Source organism: Microtus ochrogaster, unplaced genomic scaffold (assembly GCF_000317375.1).
Source record: "Microtus ochrogaster isolate Prairie Vole_2 unplaced genomic scaffold, MicOch1.0 UNK17, whole genome shotgun sequence".
In the NCBI taxonomy this organism is placed as follows: Eukaryota; Metazoa; Chordata; class Mammalia; order Rodentia; family Cricetidae; genus Microtus; species Microtus ochrogaster.
The window spans coordinates 1155526-1180010 of NW_004949115.1; the positions used below are offsets into that span (position 1 = coordinate 1155526).

The 24485-nt window shown below is 37.0% G+C and overlaps 1 protein-coding gene across 2 annotated transcripts in view; it reads right to left on the minus strand.

The window, feature by feature from the left end:
- The window catches only part of Col4a5 (collagen type IV alpha 5 chain), a 211133-nt gene that overhangs the window by 34690 nt on the left and 151958 nt on the right, over positions 1 to 24485 (minus strand). For both annotated transcript variants that reach the window (XM_026789363.1, XM_026789364.1), the window contains exons 30-37: positions 19142 to 19255; positions 16110 to 16277; positions 15101 to 15190; positions 14506 to 14655; positions 11329 to 11427; positions 10021 to 10110; positions 9170 to 9309; positions 1934 to 2060 (exon numbers count right to left, since the gene is read on the minus strand). In XM_026789363.1, the coding sequence (XP_026645164.1) occupies positions 1934 to 2060; positions 9170 to 9309; positions 10021 to 10110; positions 11329 to 11427; positions 14506 to 14655; positions 15101 to 15190; positions 16110 to 16277; positions 19142 to 19255 (978 nt within the window). The remainder of the gene's footprint in view (positions 1 to 1933; positions 2061 to 9169; positions 9310 to 10020; positions 10111 to 11328; positions 11428 to 14505; positions 14656 to 15100; positions 15191 to 16109; positions 16278 to 19141; positions 19256 to 24485) is intronic.

The window sequence follows — 24485 nt, forward strand, 5'->3', positions numbered from 1 at the left end:
TATATACAAACATACATATATATATTATATAATATATATGTATTCTTTCTATCTGTCTGTCTATCTGTCTGACTGTCTTTCTGTGTATCTAGTCTTTCTTTCTCAGATTACTGAATTCACATCTTCCTATTCTGTTCATATACAGTATTGATAACTCAGTTTTGAGTTTTAAACAATTATTTGGTAGTATTAGCATTTTTTATTTATGGCTCATTAAATTATAACTCCTTCAGTATTTGATAAAAATATGAACATCTTGAAAAAATCACAAGACCTTTAAAAGTCCCATTGTAGAGTTAGCAAGTAACGGGGCTTCAGGAATCAGATGAAAAGAAGTAAAAGTCATTTTTAAATTAGTACATTAAAAATTCTGTAGGAGTCCTCTTATGAAACGAATCCATAACCTTTTCTCCCTTATTAAGTCTAGAGGGGAAGATGACAAATAAGCTGCTGCTGAAGCTTTGGTTTTTCTCACATTTTCAAAATAGTCTCCCAACAATCCATTTTGAAAAGCCCTGGGTCTTCAAAAATAAAATCAAAGTTACACTAAAGTTCCTCTTGAAAATAGCTCAACCAGTCCACTGCACAAATTTTATGACAAACGTTTAAAGATTCATGCTGCATGAAAAATGTACAGTTCCAAACTAATTTAACATTCCACATAACTAATACAGAGGGGAGGCGGCTTTAAGCTCAATGCCTGCACAAATTTTAACTGTTTAAGAGAAATCAGAGCATATTTCCATCAAAGATATATAAAAGAATATTAACTTCATTTTTAATAATAGTTTCAAATCATAAACACCAAATAGTCTGTCAACTAGAGCATACATAATTGATGGTGAAACAAATTTTCAATTATTACACAGCAATGACAAGAAATAACTGACATGTGCAACATGATTAGTGAATCTTGGACATAATGATTAATCAAAGAAATCATGCACACTGATACAAGACAGTGGTTCGCAACCTGTGAGTTGTGACCCCCTCCCAGAGTTGCATATTAGATATCCTGTATATCAGATATTTATATTGTAATTCATAACAATAGCAAAATTACAGTTATGAAGCAGCAAGGAAGTAATTTTATGGTAGGGGTCACCACAACATGAGGAAGCATAAGGAAGGTGGAAAACCACGGGATACATAAAGTGTGATTCCACTTATGTGAATTTCAGTAACATGCAAAATTAACTGATGGCGCTAGAAGAGATGATAATCGTTATCTCAGGATGAAGTGTTGGGAGGATGAAGAGCGGTGTGCGTAAACGGAAATAACATTTTGATTTTGGTTTGTGGTGGATTCATAGGTATATACACTGGTAGAAATTCTTCCAGAGACAGGAATGCTTCCATTAAAAAGTCAAGAAAACATAACCAAAGGCTCATCTATAACACTGTGAAATCCAGAAGCCAAACTAAAAATTACACAGAAGCATGAAATGACAAATACAATCGCCTAGGCCAGGCTATCTACTGGACTATAGTGCTACATCTCTTTGTTTGACTCAGTTCTCGTCATCTGAGTGAACAGCGTAATTGTCCTCCCAACAGCTACCAGCTGTGTGTCTGCATCCACCGTTCTAAGAGAATTCGCAGCAGGCCAGAGCCTGGCAGAGTATATTATCACCTGCAAAACTACTAAAGCCTCAGAATTGATTTTTGGCTAGCAGTGAAAGATTGAAAAATGCTTCACCAAACAAGTGTCTCTGCCCACAGGCTATTGTCCTGCTGAGTCATGAGCACTCTTTCTCTTCTACTCAATTTATACAGAAAGGCAGGTGGGCAGAGAAAGGTAAAGTTCTACTTGGAGACTGTGTTGCTAACCAGTACAGGATGCAAGTCTGGGAAATAAGAAGTTGCTTCCAATACTAGTTAGGGTGGAAAAGAAAGGAAAGGGAGAAGGAACACTAAGGAAAAGAACACCTACCTGGGAATCCAGGCAGTCCTGGCTGCCCTTTCGCTCCAGGGCTTCCTGGTAATCCAGGCAGGCCAGTATCTCCCACAGAACCTTTGATACCTGGGTTTCCTGGATATCCAGGCAGACCAGGTTCACCCTGAAAACATGAATGAAAAGACATAACTAAAGTCTCTTTGTGACGTTGATGGTATATCAATGCAATATTATTTATAGGGTTTCTACTATATGCCAGAAACTCTGCTAAGTGCTTTATACAAATTGCTTCCCTTAATAATCACAACAGCCTGGTAAGTTACATCTGATATTCCCACTGTTAAGTGTGAAGAGCAAATCTCAGAGAAGTCAGAAGCCTAAGATCTTTAGTGAGTGGCAGAATTAAGATTTGAACTGAGATCTGTCAGACTCTGGAGCTCATGCTATTCCTGTGCTACATGGATGTATCAATCTCATTAATCCTTGCCAATCCTATTAGAAAGGCAACATCATCAGCATGCTATAGTGATGCAGCTAGCAAGCGGTGCAATCTGAATTTTAACTTCAGAACTTGCGATTGTCATCCTTAATAATTTAATCAAGTCAATTTAAGCCAATAGCTACACTAGGTTCTAATGAAAAAGGTTGATTTTTATCTTACCATGAACAATCTACCAATTCTTCAGTGACTATCTAATAGTCTGTTTCTTTTATGACATTATTCTTGACAAGTAGCCTACACGGCCCATGGGCTGCATGCAGCCAAAGAGAGCTATGAATGTGGTGCAACACAATTTTTTTTTTAAATTACATAAACATTATAAGACCTTTGCATCGTTTGGGAACTTCATTGTGCAGTACTTGACCATGAACTTTATAGATGACAATTTCATGTCACAATATGAAAAGAGTGGACACACATGTGCTATAAGGATAGGGTCATATTCTTTTATTGACTATAACAATTTTGTATATGCAAATTATAACTCTTGAATTTCATTCGAAGTATCTTTGTGGCCATAGGCACTGTACATATTGTTATTTTCCTCAATGAATTATTTACATTATATTTCTTTCAATATATTCTTAGAAAAATTCCTACGCACTTTAATAGTTTTAAAATTTTTCCTCAATACTGACGAAAACAGTGTACAATAATTCTAACAGTCTCCCACGGTACTCATTCTCCACTCATGGGGAACATGACCTCTTTAACAGCATGGTCGTACTCAATATCACCTACAGAATGTCTTCTTAGGCTTGCCTGTGTGAATACGACTTGCTGTTTAAGTCTTGTGTGTTTCTATATCATGCAATTAGGTTTTAAAAATAGTGTCCCACTTCCTTACATTTTTTCTCAATAGTTAAGAATCTTGGGCTGAGGATGTATGCATTTTTTTCTGACCCTTTATAAATCAAACACATAGCCCATTTGGGGGCACATAATGGGTATCCCATAACAACTTGGCTTGAATTGATCCCACATTAGATGTTTATGCAGATAAACTAGGTAAGTGCCTAGTTTCATCCTAGCCTGGCCTTCATTATTTATGAATGAATTAAATTCATATTACAAAATAAAACATAGAAAGAAATTCTAATATTCTGTTATGGGCAAACCTGAGGAACCCAGCACATTTCTGATTATTTATGATAAATAAAGTATGTTAAATTCCACAAATGATACCAATCTCTAAGCTGTATTACCTCTGTCCCTCAATACAGTTTTTATTAATCACATGACAAGTAAATTTTAAATATTTTATGAGGACTTCTGAAGTGAATTACAATTTAGTAGCTTAAGTTTCATTTAACATTTTATTATTTATACATTTCCAGAGGGAAACTATGGGTTTCAGAAAAGACAGACCATAAAGAGGAGAGAATTTAGACAAATCTTCTGATTCAGACAAATCAAAAGATCAGACCAGGAATCTCGTGCATCACCACAAGAATGCAAAATTCAAGTCTGTTTGCACTTTTAGCAAAGCTAGGAGTGACTTGAATACAGGGAAGTTTCAAATATTTGCATTTATTCCATACTCAACTTTGATAAGATTCTTGAAAATGAAGCATATCAAACCAAAAGGAGCCAAATTTACCCCTGAGCAACTATCTTGCAAACATAGTACATTTTTTTCTTTTTAACAAGACTGATAATAGAATTGACTGTAAGGTCACTGTGTTGTATCACACACACCATGTAGACTAGAAACACCATTTAGTATCTGTTCTGTTGCTAAAATTCAAATTGGCAAGCTAAGTATTTTGGTAATAGTCAGACTTTATTGTATCTTAACAATATTAGCATCTTATCTTCCATGCTACAACCTATGACCCCCAAAATATATTTGTAGTTTGTCTTATTTTATAAACTGCATCAAAGTAAATGGAAAAGCTAATCTTTGCCTTCCTGCTTGAAACTGTAAAATTGAAGAAGCAATGCTACTGGTAAAAAAATAAAAACAATGAGCTGAAAATGTTTGATTGGATAGGAAAAACCCCATATTCTGCTGAGTAGCAACATTAAACATAAAATGACAGCCCATAAGCTGGAAGTTTTAGTCCCTATATGATGATTCATTTTATAACCCTATCTACACATGGGGATGAAGGATACTACAAAGAAATGTTCTAGTTCTACTTTAGACAAGGAAAGTTAACTAAATGAACATTTTAAAACAGGGCTTCTATGCTATCCAACATGTCCACTTGTAGTTATATGACCAAAGAAAACAAAATCACTGTGTCAAAAAGACACCTTTCACTCCTATGCTTACTGTAGCACTGTTCAAAATAGCCAGGATGTAGAACCTATTTAGAGTCCTGCAACAGATAAATGGGTAAAGAAAATGTGGTTCACTAGACAAATAGTAAGCTCCAAAACTGCATGAAATTATGTTACTTATGACAATGTGGATGGACCCAGGGCACCTTATGCTCAGTGAAAAAAAGCAGAGAAAGATAAGTACTTCTCAGAGCAGTTAGGATTAAAATGCTGGTTACCAGAGATTATAGAAAATAAACAGAAGAGTGCTCGAGAGATGACTCAGAGGTTAGGAGCACTGGCTGCTCTTCCAGAGGTTCTGAGTTCCATTCCCAGCAAGCACATGGTGGCTCACAACCATCTGTAATGAGATCTGGTACCCACTTCTGAAGACACACATTACAGAACACTGTACATAATAAATAAGTATTAAAAATTATTAAAAAAGAAAGAAAATAAACAGAAGAGACAAGCAGAGGGTTTAGTTAGCTAAGTATGGTTTTATCGGAGATAGATAAAATATATTTACATATTTCATACCACGGCTTCATGAATATAATAAATAATAAGCTCCACGTTTCTCAAAAAGAGCTAAAAGTAACCAAAAATTTAACATTGCTTTCTGGACCCAGTTGTCCACATAAACTTTAGCATTTGGGACATCACGTGCAAGATCTGTATAAGACCAGGCCAGACAAAATCCCAGCCAGGAATGTGGGCAGTGAGCATGACATCCCATCCTATGCAAATGAGCTATTGGCAATTCATGGCCTCTGGGAGAGGGAGAGTCAGCTTTCTTTAGTGATGCAGCACCTGAGACTGCTATATGGCACTTTGTCCATACACAAAAAACACACTAAATAAACTCAGTATTAATTTTTAAATAACAGATGAAATTGACAGGAAATAGTGGAGTGAATTTAATAAAAATATATGCATACATGAAATTCTTAAACAATAAAAGTCACAGAAATTTAAGGGGAGCTATCTACCCAATGTATAAACAAATTAAATGTACCTCATAAATATACACGAATAGAATTATCAATCAAAAGATAAAACAAAATAACAAAAAGTGGCTGAACAGTATTTTTGGCAAACTTTAGATATTATTAATGCAAAATTTGTACATATTAAATGCATACATGTTGATGAGTTTGGATAAAAAGATGTAACTCTAATCCAAACCATGTTACCTCCAATATTTTCATTTTCCTCCTTCTCATATATGTGTGTGTGTTGTGTGTGTTTTGTGTGTGTGTGTGTCAACAACATGGTTAAAAGAGCAGGTGTAGTGATGCATGCTTATAATTCCAGCAGTGGGAGAGCTAAGGAAATAAACTACAGAGTTCAAGGCCACCCTGGGCCACGTGGTGAGTTTCAGGACAGTCTGAGCGACAAAGTAAAAATGCATATAAAAAAGAAACCAAAACAAAAATCAACCCAACAAACAAACAAAATCGCCATAGCATATAATGTAAAATGAATTTTTTGAACATTTTCAGATGAATGGTAATGTCAACCACATGCACTGTATTATATACCAACAGATTGCTGGAACTTACCCATCATGCTTAAATGAAGTCTGAACACACTGAACAATACTGATATTTTATCAAAATAAGCGAGAAAGATTATATAATTCGTTCTTCAGGTTTCCTATGTATCTAGCTCTCTCAACTAGGAAATATCTTGTTAATAGGGAAAACTGATAAATAATAGTAACAGGCTGCTTGGCCAGGCCAAACAGGGCCACAAAGGGTTTAATACATGTATGTGAAAAATGATCAATACAGCAAAAACATGGCATTATACTTAAGATGATGAATTCAATATTATCTTTTAATTAGCTAAGAAAATATTAGTAAGAATATTGCTCCAAATACCAGGCTAGCATAGACAAAAGTGGCTCAAATTGTCACAAAAACATCAAAGAAAATGTGACTTATAACATTAAACTATGTCATATTATTGCTGCATTATATGTAGGTCTACAATTATTTTAATATCTTGAAAGCCAAGTGCAAGGAAACAAATACCCATTTGTTCATCAAATATAAGGATTCTAGAACTTAAAGCATCCAGAAATTAAAAAATTACCTTCAAGACAAGTGAAAACATTATGTTTATAGGTAGAAATCTTGTATGAGATTTCCCACCGCAGAGTACAAAGTATTTATGTATAACTTATTGAAATCATTTACATATCACACAAGCCATTCAGATCAGTGTTCTTAGTACATGCACAGAACTGGACAACCATCATCAAAATCCAATCTTAGAAAATTTAATCCTCCACGCACAAAACCCACCTGCACTTGTTAACAGTCATTCCACATTCCTTTTCTCACCCGGGGCTCCAACTACACTTCCTTCTCCTGTTTATGCCAGTTTGCCTATTCTGGACATTTTATATAAATAAAATCATGTAATATGGTATCTTGGATCTGGCTTATTGTACTTAGGGTTAATTTTGGAAAATCATCTAGGTTATATCAGTGCCTTCTTCCTATTAATTATCATATCCTATTCTATCGTATGGATAAAGCATGATTTGTTTAGCCATTCACCCACCGATAGACATTTTGATTTGTTCCAAACTGTTATCATTATAAATAATGATGCTATGAGCATTCACATACAAGTACTAGTGTCTGTGACGAGATCCACACTCACTTTTTTTGGGTGTATACACAGAATTGAGACTTCCAGGTTATATGACAGTTATAACTTTTGGGGCATCATGAAATGTCTTTTCATTGCAGCTATAGCTATCATTTTACTTTCCCACCAGCAACATGTAAGGCTTCCAGTTTCATTACATCGAAGTGGCTACTTTACTGAGTAGGAAGTGGTATCTCACCACAATATAAATTTGAATTAATATGACTGATGAGATGACTATCTTTCATTATTATTATTAATAAGGTATGTGCCTCTCTTTGTGGTAAAAAACAATGGCACTGGGTTTCGATCCTATTGCATGTACTGGCTTTGTGGGAGCCTAGGCAGTTTGGATGTTCACCTTACTAGACCTGGATGGAGGTGGGTGGTCCTTGGACTTCCCACAGGGCAGGGAACACTGACTGCTCTTCGGGCTGATGAGGGAGGGGGAGTTGATTGGGGGAGGGGGAGGGAAATGGGAGGTGGTGGCGGGGAGGAGACAGAAATCTTTAATAAATAAATAAATAAGCAAGGTATGTGCCATCATGCCTAGTTAATGCTGAAGATGAAATCCAGGCATTCACAAGTGTTAGGGAAGTATTCTACCAACTAAGCTGTATCTCAAGGCCCTGTTTGATAGTTTTAATGGAATCTGCCTAATGGGTACAAAGTATTATCCCATTGTGTGAGTGATTTGCATTTCTGTATTGACGAGTGATGTGGAATTTCTTTTCATGTATTTACTGGCTATTTGTATATGAGTTTTAGAGAAGGGTTTGCTCAAGGCTGTTGCTTATGTTTGAATTGGATTGTTAGGGCTTTCTAATAAAATTTCTGTCATCTTCATTCTTGTGCATATGATTATCTTACTGAAGTACACTTATAAGCCACGTATAAAAGAAGCTAAAAATAGTCTTGCTTTAAGAACACCATAGATAACTCCCAATTCAAACCGTTTGCTGATAAATTTAATTATAAATTCAGACATGGTTTATAGGGGTGGTTTTCACTTTACTATATGTTGAAATTAGTCCATTATAAAAAAATACACGAACAAATTTAAGAAGTTTAAAAAACACAATTCTAAATCAGTGAGTAAGAAACAGAATTTCTTATGATGACATTGAGTCAATTGGAAATTTGTCTGAGAAAAAAGGTACTGAACTGTATTCCCAGGTCTACAGAGTTTCCTAAGTAGCAGGCAGTTTTGAAGGCTTGAAGTCAGGCCTCCAGTCCTCTCCATCATCGCTACATCTTATGATGACTTTCCCATTTTAGCAAGAAAATATAGCAATTATTAAACTATATTCTTCATATTTTTCTCCAAACTTGCTTTTTACAAAAGCTTTCCTATCCTCCATGATTTCAAAACCAAAAACTTCAGAGTCAGCCTTGATACCTCCTTTCTCTCAGATTTCATAAGCAAATCTTTCTGATTAACCTTTTGAACTATGTTCATAATTAGACCGTTTCTTACCACTTCCATTGCCACCAGCCTGATTCAAGCCAACACTATGTCTATGCTATATAGGTAAATACTAGCATAACTACTCTGTATACCATTTTGAAATCAAGAGGTTTAATTTTAAAATGGATAATGTACAATTGTGATATTCTTTCTGTTTGTTTCCCATTTTACTTAGAAATAAAACCTATGCTAGGCTCCTAGATAATACATTCTTGTTACCAGCTTGACTTCACAACCTACGATAAGATTGAAGTAACAATTCTTTGCTCAGAATATGCCTTGTCTTTCTGGAGTTTGTTTAGTAAAGAATCAGAAACAAGCACAGTTCAAGAAAAGCTACAACTTCTCAGACGCATGATCAGAATAGGATTACCTTTGGACCAGGAAGACCCGGAAGACCAATGCCTGAAACACCTGGATCTCCTTTACTTCCTTTCTGGCCAGGTAACCCTGGAGAGCCAGGTTGTCCAGGAACTCCAGGAGGTCCAGGGGGCCCATCCACACCTTGAGGGCCTGTTGAAAATATGTAATGTAAAATATTTATTAAAATAGTCTTTATTCACAGCAAACCTAAGATGAATGTGATTTAGCAAAAAGATCTTTTTAAAAACTTGTGCAAACTGGGTATATATAGTGAGTTTCATGCACAGGTTTATATAACAACCTATTTCTAAAGAAATTTTAATGGAAGGGAAGAAGCTGGAGAATAGGTATGTCTGTGAATTCTAACTTTTTCATTTCTTCAAATTCTGTCCCTTATTAAGTCACTTTTACATTTTTGTAGTGAGAGTTCTATCCATTGGTTATTTTAGAGAGTATCTTACTCTTATTCTATCAACATTAGCTGCCTCCTCTCCCATCTCTTGAGGAATCCCAGCCCTCTTTACATACTAACACTTTGATACATACCCAGACTTCCTACTTAATCTTTTCTGATTAAAAAAAAGGGATAAAAATGAGGGTTGGGTCAGGGGTCAGTTGGTAGAGTGTTTGCCTCATATGCATAAAGCTGTTCAATCTTTAATACATTATAAACATTACATGTTGTCAAGTACTTATAATCCCAGTATTTCGGGGGAAGATACAGGAGGACTAGAAGTTCAAGATCATCCCCAGCTATGCAGCAAGTTTGATGACAGCCTGTAGTACATGAGACCCTGTCTCAAAGGAAAAAAGATAGCGAATATTAATAGGACAAAATGACTATGACCCTCCATCACTCACCAGGAAAACCCATGTCACCAATGTTTCCTTTAAGTCCAGGAGGCCCTGTAAGTCCCGGTGGACCAGGGAGACCAGGGTCACCCTTGGGACCTAGAAATGTAATGTAAACAACGAATGGCATCATGGGACTGGAAGGACAAGTTTCATTGTATTAAAGTCCACAGATACAATTCAATGTGAAATAGTCAGGGAGTTTTCCAGAAGTCTCGTTAGTAACATAGTGGGATATAATTAAGCTAATACAGGTCTTTACATTCAACTTCATAAAAATAAAGGTAACTTTACCTGAGCACTTTGTTCTTCTCCTAAAACAAGTCCATGCATTTCATGTTCTATTTGTTGCATATCAATAGCTACCATTTTGGGGGCTCTCACAGACAAATCCAATATAAAAATGCTTAATAAAACATCAGTCATGGATCCCTGTCATAACAGAGCCCCTCTCTCATTAGGCCAGAGAGAGATAGGGTTGGTGGTTTGCTGGAGAAATGCAGGATTGACCTGGGTGTGTTTGAGGATGTTTCTTAGAGCATCACAGGTGCTTGAGTTATGTGATGTCACCTACATGTTTGCCAGTGCCACCATATATGTCATTTTTTTTCTTTCACAGGTGACTTCCAGCTTAAGAGAATGCAGAAGATGTTGGGAAGAAACCAGGAGAAAAATTATCTTTCTCAATCCATCAAGATAATGTGGTATGGATTTGATGGCAAATGATCGACCTTCAGGGCTCTTCTGAGAGGACAAAGATCAGCTGCATTTTATTCTTAGGGGCTGAACTAAAATCAAACAGCTGAAAGTTTTGAGAAGTGAGCTAATACTGAGGTGAACTGGTCACTGTAAGAGCATTTCTGCAGAAAAAAAAACTACAAGGAAGCCTGGGGAACTTTGGTCCTCAGAAATTTTAAAAATCAAAAATTTCAATCATCATTTTACATTGCAGAATGACTGACTTGTCTGATGGCAACAAACAAACAAAGAACAACAACAAAAACAACTCGAACAGGTGATTTTATTCAGGCTCCAACCAGATAATTGTCTTATTTATATGCTGGCGTGTCTATAGTAAAGTACAGCATATTACTTGAACCACAGTTCTACATATATTCTGCTCTGAGCAAACTATGACTCTGAATAAGCAAGCTAAAATCTCCTATATATTTTGTCTGTTGAAACTTTGGCTAAATGTCAACAATTTTGTCAAGCCCAACCAGATCCAAACCATTACTGAACATGAGGAGGTCACAATTACTTTTCCAAAGATCACCATCAGCTATCCAAATGCCACAGTGGTTCTATCTTACATACCTGGTAGTCCTGGCGATCCGGGTTGTCCAATCAGTCCAGGTTGCCCTGGGTCTCCAGGCAAACCCTGGTAGCCTTTTGGTCCTGAAAGTCCAGGAACACCTTTCAATGATAAGCATAAAAAAGCTGCTTAAGTGTTGAACTGTATGTAAGTGAAAAGGAGAAACTGGCATATTCTTCCTCTCTCCCCTTGTGTGTGTGTGTGTGTGTGTGCATGTGTGTGTGTGCGTGTGTGTGTGTGCGCGTGTGTGTGTGTGCATGTGTGTGTGTGTGCGTGTGCATGTGTGTGCGTGTGTGTGTTGGGGGATTGCTGCGCTTGAACCATTTCTCTAATTCTGTTCTCTGTGACAAAAGCTCATTTTTCTGGTAATCTACTTGATTTCCCAAATCAAGAAGACAAAATTCCTAGGACAAATGAGAATGAAAGGATGACCAAAAAATGCAGCAGAAATTAACTTTAAGATGATGCCTAGGGAAGAAAAGATGGAAAGAAACCATCTCTTACACAGCACTTGGGAGGGTAAGGATGCTCGGCAGGGCGTCTGCTTTCATTTTGGCAATAATTAAACAAAATTTCTTAGATCTGGCAGTGGCAGTTGTGTAGCATCTTTGCTTCTAGCATGATGCAGATATGGATCATGGATTATCAAGATGCCCCTGGAGAGTGATGGGGTGTGTAGCTCAGTGAGAACTTGCCTATCATTGGGTTTGATCCCCAGTACTTCAAACCAGAACAACAACAAAATAATGTTCAATGCCTAGCCCTGCTTACCAGTAGCAACAGCAGCAGTACCAAATTGGTGATAACCTGATGTACTATGAACTATTAGTTTCTCCAATTTTTACTATCTCCCATCAAGAAATTCAGATTAGCCAAAAGAGCCAACTTCCTCTTTGTTCCTAACTATCTCAAAGTATTTTATCATTAGTAATCCTACAGTAGAAGTCAAGTATATATTTCCACTCCTATAATTCAGAAAACATGGCTAAAAATAAAAGAAGCCTCATAAAATAATAAGTCCAGAAACTGGTAAGATTACTCAGTGGATAATGGAACAAGCCACCGAGCCTGAAGAGCTGAGTTCATCCTCCAGAGCCCACATAGTGGAGCAGGAGAACTCACTACTAGAAGTTATCCTCTGACATTTGCATGGGAACTGCAGCCTATACATGTGCATACATACCAGTCCACCAATCAGTCAATCAAAAACTGATTGTTAAAAGAAGAAATACCCAGGAAAGACATTTCATTTTAGTCATCCTAAAATTTATATATCCCTGCCTCTTTGGGTACTTTGTGAAAAGCTCCAGTATAAGAAATCATTTTTAAGGAAAATTTTCATCATGCTCAATGAGAAGCTAATACTTGTTTACACACATACATGCACAGTTGACCACATTAATAGAACAGAAAAAGAACTGCAAAGGTACTAAAAGCTACAAATTAATGACTAATTTTAAGGTTTCATAATGTTTAAACATTTAGTTCTTTTTCAAAAAATATGTTTCTTTGCTACAGGTGCCTTATATTAATTTATGTATATTTATGTTTTGTGATAGTTTTGATGAACCATGTTGTTTTCCTATAAAAAGAAATGAATAGTGTTACAATTTAGAACCTGTTATGTACAACATTATACTATTCAGCTTCATTTGGTCTCAAGGGAAAAAATAAAAAAGAACACCACATTTTCTAATGCTGTTCCAAAGTATAGTGACTTCTCTTTTGTACTCCTATGGTACTTCTGAAAATCCTGAAGGTAGTTATTTAAGTCTATTTTACTTATGAGTACATGTATGTATGTATGCTTGTATATGTGTGTATCTACATGTTCATGTGTTTGTTCGCACATATCTGTTTGCATGTGCATATAGAGGCCCAGAGTTGAAATTTTGTTTATTGAGGACAGGTCTCTCACTGAACTCAAAGGTCTTTCCAGAGTTCTCCTATTTCTGCCTCAAAAGTGCTAGGATTACAGGTATGTGCCTGCTTTACTTTTATGTGGGTTCTGGGGATTCAAATTCAGTTTCTTGCTTGTGTAACAAATCCTCAATTCACTGAGCCATCTCCCCAGTTCCCTACATCTTGATGAATATCTTGCATATCACCATAGAACGTTCATCTGGCGATGGATGGAGATAGAGACAGAGACCCACATTGGAGCACTGGACTGAGCTCCCAAGGTCCAAATGAGGAGCAGAAGGAGGGAGAACATGAGCAAGGAAGTCAGGACCGCGAGGGGTGCACCCACCCACTGAGACGGTGGGGCTGATCTATTGGGAGCTCACCAAGGCCAGCTGGACTATGACTGAAAAACATGGGATAAAACCAGGCTCTCTGAACATGGCAGACAGTGAGGGCTGATGAGAAACCAAAGACAATGGCACTGGGTTTTGATCCTACTGCATGAACTGGCTTTGTGGGAACCTAGCCTATTTGGATGCTCACCTTCCTAGACTTGGATGGAGTGGGGAGGACCTTGGACATCCCACAGGACAGGGAACCCTGACTGCTCTTTGGACTGGAGAGGGAGGGGTAAAGGAATGGGGGAGAGGGAGAGGAGTGGGGGGAGGGGGGAAATGGGAGGCAGGAAGGAGGCAGAAATTTTTTCAATAAAAAAAAATTTAAAAAAATCCTGTAGCTCATGACAGGTAAATGACAAAGAAAATATTCAAGCAGAAAGCTAATCAATGAAACACCATGAATCAAATGAAATATTCACTACCAAAATTGTGAATATTGACAATTGACTTGTTGAGTTTAGTAACTCCAAGCTACTTCTCTGATACTTAATATAAAATTTCGGAGGCCAAGAAAGATGGCTCAGTAGGTAAAGGTGTTTTGTGAAAAGCCCAATAACCTGAGTTCAGTTCCTGGAATTCACAATGAGGGTGGAGGGAACTAAATTCTGAAAGTAGTTCTTTGACTTCTACACATCCAGTGAGACACACACAATCATACATACATACATACATACATACATACATACATACATACATACATACATGTATAAATGAATAAATATGTGAAAGTCAAATTTCAGGGACTGGGTATGTAGTATGGTAAAAGAACATGTGCTAGCATCCATGTGGGACTGTGTTTGTTATCCAGTATCCTCCTCAAAATTTAACTTCACATATGTAAAAATAATGTATTTGTGAATCCATCCATTCACTTACCTGGTAAGCCAGGCTCACCCTTCTCTCCTTTTGAACCCAGGAAATCTGGATCCATTGGTCCAGGAGGACCTGGAAGGCCAGGTTCTCCTTTACCACCTTTTTCTCCTGCGGGGCCCGGAAGACCTGGTTGACCTTGCATGCCATCATCACCTAAAATCAACAAAGAACACTAAATTTGTCCATCCATAATTAATGCATGTAAAATCGTCACTTGTCTCATAACTAGGTAGACATCTAAGCTCTAAAAACATTTGTGTAACTTGATGTCTGCCAATGAATTACTTGAGCGCATACATATTTAAAAGTCTGGTAATCTCTCTGCTGTATGGAATTCTTGGATGACCGTTAAAGGCTCGCCATAAGAAAAACCTGAAGCTTAATTCTCAGATTAGGGACTAAGCATGTACAATGTTTCAGGTATACAGATTAAGTATGTCATCAAACTGAAAACAAGACTTTTTAATTGACAAACCACAAAGAAATAAAACACTAAGCATTGCTGGTCTTAAAATAGGAAAAACAAAACCTGTATTGGTAGAACACAATGTTTCATTTCCTTTGTCACACATAACTGTCACTAAACTTTAGTTCTTACCTTTAATACCAGGAGCACCACTTCTGCCGGGAATTCCCAAAGGTCCTGGTGGGCCCGGAGGTCCCATCATACCTATTTCTCCTTTGGCACCTTTGGAAAATATCAGTGAGTACATTTTGTGTTTTTGGACTTTGGAAAGCCTCTCTTTCTCTCCCTCTGTCTCTGTCCACCTCTGTCTCTCTTTCTTCCCCTCTCCTTCTTCCACTCCCTCTATCTTGCTCTTTCTCCCTTTTTTCACCAAAAAGTACATATCTATTTATCTATCTATCTATCTATCTATCTATCTATCTATCTATCTATCTATCTACCTATCTATCTATCTATGTGTATGGGTGTTTTGGTTGAATGTATGTACACCACGTGCATGCAGTACCTGCAGAGGCCAGAAGAGGGTACTGCATCCCCTAGGACTGTTGTTAAAATTGTGAGCTACCATGTGGGTGCTGGGAATCGATCCCCAGTTCTCTGGAAGAGCAGTCAGTGCCTTTAACCACTGAGCTCTCTCTCTCTAGGACCTCAGTTTTGCCTCATGAAATTCTTTCTTAGGGAAGCCACTTTCAATGGAGGGAAGTTACAAGGATGAGAAGAGGCATTATAAATGATCAGATGGCACATGAGCTACAAAACACCCAAGCATCAGAAAACTGTCATTATAGAACTGGATTCTTCAACTCCAGACATTCTTGTGGAAGTCATATGAATTACAGAAAATAATCTGGTAAAGGAACCCCTTGATTTCTGACCCACAGAATCTTGAGCAAAGTGTTTGAAAAGTAGCTTTAAAAAATCACAATTTGGATCATTTATTATATAGTTATACATAACTGGTACTGTCACACAAAATAAGAGTATAGAGCAAAAAGGAAACCGAGTTTCCAACATTCATACACTTAACGCTCTTCCTTAATAGATAGTGTCAATTTGTAAAACACGATATGAAAATTATTTGTCAGAGTCATAATAATATTAGTTTCATTTGTGCTCAGTCAGACAAATCATTAAACACTACCTGGAAATCCAGGAACACCTGCTTTTCCTGGGAGACCGGGTGATCCTGGAGGTCCTATGAGGCCAGGGATTCCAGGGGGCCCTGGACTACCTCTGTCTCCTGGGGGTCCTGGAACATCAAACCCCGGAGGTCCTGGATCTCCCTTCTCTCCTGGTATTCCATTTAAGCCTGGTTTACAAAACATTATCATGAGAAAGTATTGAAGCAGTTTCTAAGCAATCGATCTGGTTATTTTTCTCGTAAAGAACTGGTAGGATCTGCATATGATAAACCTAAGAGAGTACATTAGAGACTCTTTTGGCATTGTTCATGTAAGAATGACTAAAGAAGATGGAGCATTAACATTTTAAATCATATTTCTTTAAGATGGTTTTCTCAAATTACTTTTTAAAAAAGGTATGTTTCAAGTCATTGTCAGAGTCATGAGTAAGTCTCATTCAAAATACAAAACTATTTTTATTATTATAAAAAACCAATATTTAAAAATCCTTAGTTCATTGTTGACTAACTTTTTAATAAACTATAAAAAAATACCAAAACCATGAAATAAGAGCACAGTTTTCTGGTTGGATATTCAATAAATAGCATTATAGCATTAAATTGTTGTAGAACTTTAAATGCATATTCTTCATTGTTTATCTCATTATAAATTGTTAATATCTTATGATTTGTCACTGACACACAGACCACAGCTAGATTTTCACTGTTCCATTATTTGGTAGTTATTTAGAGGGGGTCAAGATAATAGGCATCAATTATAAGTACATATTATGTTGACCCTTCTAAATAGTTACCAAATAAGTGAGTTTGTTTGGATCTAATTTTGGCTTTGTCTTACATGTTGTTTAATAATATGATACTATCAGTTCTTAGTATTTTGTATTAATTTTCTATTAGAAAATGAAACAAGTATATTAATAAGCTTCTGGCAGTTTCAGTCATGCACTATAACTCAGGGTTAGTAAGATAATAGTAATATTCTTGCTGATCACTTTACCATTTAAGAATCAAGATAATTAAAAATGGGTGAAGTTAGTACTCTGCTTTGGTGATGATAATAAAATTTACTTTAAAAATGAATACATGTTCCATGAATAATAAAAATGTGATTTGAAAATTTATATATTGAGAGTGTATTGAATAATTTTTTTTTGGATTTTTCGAGACAGGGTTTCTCTGTAGCCTTTGGTTCCTGTCCTGGAACTAGCTCTTGTAGACCAGGCTGGCCTCGAACTCACAGAGATCTGCCTGCCTCTGCCTCCCAAGTGCTGGGATTAAAGGCATGCGCCACCACCACCCGGCTTGAATAATTTTTATACTAACTTTTATTAGCTGTTGAATGCTATTAGTTTAGCTATAAAGTCTATGTCAAAGAAAAAAATTATAGGCAAATATATGAAAGTAAATTAAAATGTGTTAATTTGCATTGTTCTGATCCTATGCAGTCTTTATGATCAATATGTGTATATATGCTATCCGAGGAGGGAAGGAGAAAGTGACACAGAAATAGACTATTAGATGATTTAATAAATAAAACAATTGCAAGTTATTAGGTACAATTAAAAAGTACATATTAACACTTTGTATTTTATTAAGATTCTTATTAATGTTTTATTTTCATTCAGCTATGATGTATGAATTCAAACTGCTTCTCTACAGCCATGCACTTTTTCAAGAAACAATAAAACATAACAGAAGTGATAAATTCATTTTATCTTTCTTTGTGAAATAGCAGGTGACATCTGTAATGGCCAAAACTAACAATCCTTTTTTTCTTCTTCACGATCCCGCTGCTATTCAGGTTGGGCAGAGTGTTCTTGCCTTGAACGATGAAGCAACAATTTATAGGACCTTTGTTTAAAGCTTGCCTCCCAGTTTGTTTGTTTGTTTGTTTGTTTCGCCTTCAATCAGTAACGACATGTCAGGGGCCATAAAAAGGTACAACGTGCTTTCAAATCGAGTTTTAAAATAGTACATGAATAAAAATAGCCTTTATGGCTGGGCAGTGGTGGCGCACGCCTTTAATCCCAGCACTCGGGAGGCAGAGGCAGGTGGATCTCGTGAGTTCGAGACCAGCCTGGTCTACAGAGCTAGTTCCAGGACAGGCTCCAAAGCCACAGAGAAACCCTGTCTCAAAAAACCAAAAAAAAATAGCCTTTATGGGCATTTGATACTGTTAACCACTGTTTTGAGATTTTTAATGCAACGACAGACAACATATCCAGTATCATTGAAGGTCTATGTGTTCAAAGGAATTACATGTTCATCTGAATTGTGCTCAACTTTCTGATATGTTCATGTGAATTTAAAACAGTTAAACGTTTCATATTTGTTTTCACTTTATGAGCTATTACAATATTTTGAAATACTAAATTCAGGCCTGAGGATGGGCCTTACTATACCCGAGTAAACAGAAAATCCACAATTTGCATAGACTCTTGTACAAATACAGAAAAGCCATACAATTACTACTCTATGGAGGCAAAACCACTAGGCTACATATTCACAAAACCTGAGTAGCTAATTTTTTAAAAAAGCTTAGTGTTCTCAGTTATAAAATTATTCCCAGTCTAGAAGTAAAAGAGAAGGAGGAGGGGATCAAATAAAAGGAAACAAAAAACCTGTGATATATTTTTACAGAACACTCTTGTGGAACCTTAATTATGGCTTTTATGTGTTAATAGCATGAAAAAGTTCTACATGAAAGTCTTGTATATTATTGCATTATAGCTACTCTGCTCTGAAATAATCAGCACTAACAGTTCGAGGTCTATGTTTCTAAAACTGTATTGTCCAATGATTATATGGCAAGGGTAACTGTGTAATTATCAATTTATGCTATTAGAAATAAATGGCTTTTAGGTGAACAGAGAAGAGAAACATTAAGTATTAAATTAGCTCTTATGCTGTGATCTCTAATTCAAAATTTTATAAAATTATATATATGCATACATTACTTCTTAAATCACTTTGCAGGAAGGCATTCATATACGCTGCATGTCCTATAAGAGGCACATTTTCTGTGATCTTACCAGGTTGGCCTATTGGCCCTGGAGTTCCTGGTAGTCCTGGTGGTCCCTGAATACCAATTCCTGGCAGCCCAGGAGGCCCTATTGGGCCAGGCTGTCCATTTGATCCAACATCACCTTATAAAAAAACAGTTTACATGTTAAAAACAACTGCTTCCCTCTTTTTCTTTATTCTCTCATACATTACACATCCGACCACAGTTTCCTCTCCCTCCCCTCCTTCTGGTGTTCTTCTCATCCCCCTTCTCTCCTAGATCCACAATTCTTCTGTTTCCTTTCAGGAAAGAGCAGGCCTTCCACTGAAATCAACCAAATGGCATACAATGCAATAAGACTAATTTATCCAGAAAGAAAAGTAAAAATAAGTACCCAAACAGAAGTCCCATTAATCGTTATTTATTTAACTCAAGGCAAGTAGTCAAGTTTAGCATCTGTCTCAACTCTCTAAAATGCACAAAAGGTTCTAACCTATGCCTTCTTACTATCTGTAATTTATACTGGGCAACTCTTAAGAAAACATAGTTTTTAATCACTTATACTTTTTAAACAGATAAACATCAACATCTTCCTGTTTATTAACTCAAGGCCATATGGCTGAAAATGTGCTCCAGCTTCTCCCCACCTTGCCTAAAATATTTTGACATTAGAAACTTTTCACTTTTTGCAGTTGCTATCATTTACTCTTTGTCAAAAATTATTTTATCTATTAAAATTTACTTAGAGAACACCTAGGAAGAGGGAGTGGAATGATTGCAAGAGCCAGGAGTCAGGAAGGACTAGAGAAAATGAGTGTCTTCTGCAGATGCCAAGACAGTTGCACTTAGGGACATGACAAGATCAAACCAGTGGACGTTCCTGTATAGAGGGGACAGGGGCTCATGTGCCACCATCCCTAGTTGAGGAGTTACTGGCAGTTGATGGCTTCTGGGGAAGGGAAAGTCAGTTTTCTTTAAGGGTGTGGCCCCTGGTAGGCTGTTCATATTCTAATGGACTCATGAGCATAGGAGCAGCACAAGTTAGACCCAGGAGATTATTTCTTTTTTAATAGAGGACATGAAGTTTGGAGGCATGGAGAGGTAGGTGAAGATGGATCTCAAAGGCGTTATAGGCAGGAGTGGGAAACCTACATAGTATGCATACATTTCTAAAGAATTAATAAAAACAGTGTATTTAAAAGGAAACAACCGGTTCCTTCAGGGAATCCTTGGATGAGCTCTGACAAATGTATACAGCCATATAAGAGGCACTGTAATCCAGCTTTAGAACTGATTCATCGATCCTCAGAAGCACCTGTCATCGGTTGTTGGTCCTTTCCCACATGTCAATTTTCTTGCAACTACTGTTCCACTTTATTTCTTCCAAGTTTTCCATTTCCAGAATGCCATAAATGCAATCATGCAGTATGTTGTCCCTTGAGTATGTCTTTTTTCACTTAATATGATGAATGTGAGATTCATTTATGCTTATTGTGTATACAGATATCCAATCATTTTAGCACTGTTTGTTGCAAAGATTTATTTTCCTATTAAAACTGTGTAAATTTTTGAAAGATACATGTCGGGCTGAGATTTATGTCAGCAGTTAGAGTGTATGTTTAGCATGCACGAGGTCCTGGACTTGATTCCTAACACCACAAAGCAAATATTTCATTGTATAAATAAATTACACTGTGTTAGTCTTTGTTGCTTGATGGACATTTGGGCTGTTGCCAATCCTTGTTGATTATGAATAAGCGCCTATGAATGTAGACTCACCGATTTTTATGTGAAGTTTCATAGTTTTCTTTTGTAAATACCTAGAAATGGGCCTGCAGTTTAAGAGTGTAAGAGCATGCTTTCCTTCCTAATACATTGGCACAAAACTTTCAAAATGAAACTAAGCTTGCTTTTGGTTTCCGTGCTAGAGACTAAAATAACTCTCAAAGTGGCTGCACTGTTTTGCATTGTAACTAGCTATAAGAAAAACTCAGTTAGTCCACATACTTGGTGGCAGTTTTCTTGTTCTTGAAAAGAAAGCCAATTCTTTTTTTAATTTATTAGATTGAAAAATACCAATTCAAGTTCCCACTTCCTCTCTTCCTCCCATACCCTCCACACACCCTCCCACCCCACCCCGATCTAATCATCAGAGAGGCACATTGCTTTGTGGAAGGTTCAAGGCCCTCCCTACTATATCTAGGCTGAGCAAGGTACCCATCCAAAGAGAATGGGATCCCAAAAAGCCAGTACATGCAGTAGGGATAAATCCTGATGCCACTGCCAGTGTCCCCTCAGTCTGCCCCAGCCATGCAACTCCCAGTCACATTCAGAGGGACTAGTTTGGTCCTATGCCTGTTCCTTCCCAGTCTGGCTGGAGTTGGTGAGCTCCCATTAGCTCAGCTAGACTATTTCAGTGGGTGAACCCATCATGGTCTTGACCTCTTAGCTCATATTCTCATTCCTTCCACTCTTAACTGGACCTTGGGAGTTCAGTACAGTGCTCCTATATGGGTCTCTGCCTTTGACTCCATCAGTTGCTGGATGAAGGTTCCATGGTGATATTTAAGAGAGTCATCAGTCTGACTACAGGACAAGTCAAGATTGGGCCCCCTCATCTCTATTGCTTAGGGACTTAAGCGGGATCATCCTTGTGGGTTCCTGGGACTCTCTCTAGAGCCAGGTTTCTGCTAACTCTATAATGGCTCCCTCAATAAAGATATCTCAAGAAAGCCAATTCTTATAGTCATGTATCTATCTCACTGTAGTTTGAACTTATATTTTGCAGATGTCTACATTGAAATTCTTATATGTACTTGCTTATCATTTGGTTGTCTTTTGTGGTAAAATATAAATATCTGTTTAAGTAGATGCCAATGCTTTCTGACTCGACTTTTTAATGTAGTTGTTGTTTTCTGACTGTTGAGCTTTATGGATTTTTATATTTTCTGCTTACAAATAGTTACCTAGATATATGATATAAAAATACTTTATTTTAATAAAGTTCAAGTTAGTAGTCTCCCCTTTTATGATTATTAGTATCCTATCTAACAGTTTTTGCCTAGGTTATGATCAGAAAGATTTTTCTCCTATGCTTTCACTTAAAAGAAAGCTAAGGGGCTGGAGAGATGCCTCAGCTGTTAAAAGCACTTCCTGCTCTTCTAAAGGTCCTGAGTTCAATTCCCAGCAATCACATGGTGGCTCACAACCATCTGTAATGAGATCTGGTGCCCTCTTCTGGCCTGCAGACAGAATACTGAGAATACTGTACATGTAATAAATAAATACAATTTAAAAAAAATTAAAAAAAAAAGCTAAATTTGACCTATACACCTGTGGTTCCACTGTCTATAAGCTGAGGATACTTTTTCCATAACTTACAATGTTTAATATTGATTATCAACTTGACAAGATTTAGAACCAAGCCTCTAGACTGTAGGGCATTATTTAGATTAGATCAAGGGGAGAAGATTCATCCTAAATGTGCCTGACACCATTCAATGAGCTGTGGTCCCTGACTCTGAAAAGGAGAAAATGAGCCAAGCACTTTCATCTCTTTGCTTCCCAAAAATCGACGCGGTGAGAACAGCTGCCCTGAGCTCTTGCTGTCATGACTTCCCCTTCATAATGGACTGTACCCTAGAACTGGTAACCAAAATCAATCCCTCCTTCTTTGCTTCTTTTGTCACTTATGTGCCACATAAATGAGAGAAACAAGATTACGTAGGGTTATCCAAGAGAAGTTGCACAAAAAATATGTGGCCCACTAAATCTTAAATATTTTACTGTTTGATGTTTTACAGGAAAAAAAGGTGGAGTGCTATGTCCTAAAAGTTTTATGTATGGGCCTACAGTCTATCCTGGGATAAAAGTAGAAATGGGGGTTTCATTTGCTTGTTTCATGCACATATACACAATATTTTCTATACTATTTATCAGAAGGCTTCTTTTTCTATTGAAACTTAAATTTGTAAGGATAGAATTTACCCTACCCTTAGAGTGCATGCTTAGCATATGCGAGTGCTTGGATTTTATTCTTAGCTCCACAACCAAAGAATCAAACACAAATGTATTTCTAGATCTCATGTGTCTGCATTCACATATTTCAAGATATGTTAACCACTATCAGATGGCAACAAGTCTTAAATCAAATTCTTTGAATTTTTCAACATTGCATTTTCTTAATTTGTTTCGACTACCATAGGTTGTTTAGTTTTCCACATAAATGTTAGAACAATTACAAACTTCTGTCATGTTTTCCTTAAGGATATGATTAGTTTATAGTTCATTTTGTGTAGACTTGATAACTTAAGAAAATTGTTCCTGCAAGTAATTAGCATAGTATATCATTCAGTTTGTTTTGTGGCATTGATATTTTTGTAGTTTTCTTTACATATAAATACTGCACATATTTTTAGAGACATGCATAATAAGAACACGTAGGAAGAAGTGATAGGAAGCATGGGTATGGGTGATTACCTAGACCACTATGGGGACATAGAGAAGAAAGTAAAGATGGAGGAGCAGGCTTCACTGGCCGAGAATTTTGTTTCTTTATTTAATTTGGCATGTGTGTGTATCTGCACTAGAAAGATGGGACCTTCTGTGGAATGTTGGGGAGGCTTGGTCTCTAGATATGAGAAGAAGGAACACTACAGAGGTAGATGGAGAGCCAAAACAAGTGGCCAAGGGACAACGCTGAGACATGCAGGTAGATCTTTTCACATCTGCTCCCAAACACTTCCAACACAAGGCCTTGGCGAGTACACCATTTTTCCCCATGCTATCAGGAAAGGTTAAGAGGACAGAGGGTGGAGGGAGATTTCCGATGGAATTAGAAGTAAGATGAGGGAAATATAAGATGAATCCAGAAAGTGTACATCTGGATCCCACTCTGCAGCTATAGTGGGAGGTGATTTAAAGTATGGGTCCTCCATAAGGAGCGCTCCGCTCTCTGGTATGTCAAAAGAGGAGTGGCAGACTGACAGAGCCATTGGGGAAGATGCAATTGACAGACGTTGATGAGATGCTAGTACTCTGCCACAGGTTAGGAAAGTCCATAAAAGCCTCCAGTGCTTTGAGTTTTACTAATCACATATGGAAAAAGAATTTTTTGATAAAAAAAAAAGAAATTTGGTGCTATTTTAAACAATCTTTTTTCATCTATTTTTAATTTGTAAAAATACACTTTATTTTTGCATATGTTTCCTAATAGCTATACTCTAAAATTGATTTTCTTTCTGTCCCAAAGTTTTTTTTAAGATTATTTTCCACTGAGTAGTACTCTAATATGTATATATTCCACACTTTCTTCATCCATTCTTCCATTGAAGGACATCTAGGTTGTTTCCAGGTTCTGGCTATTACAAATA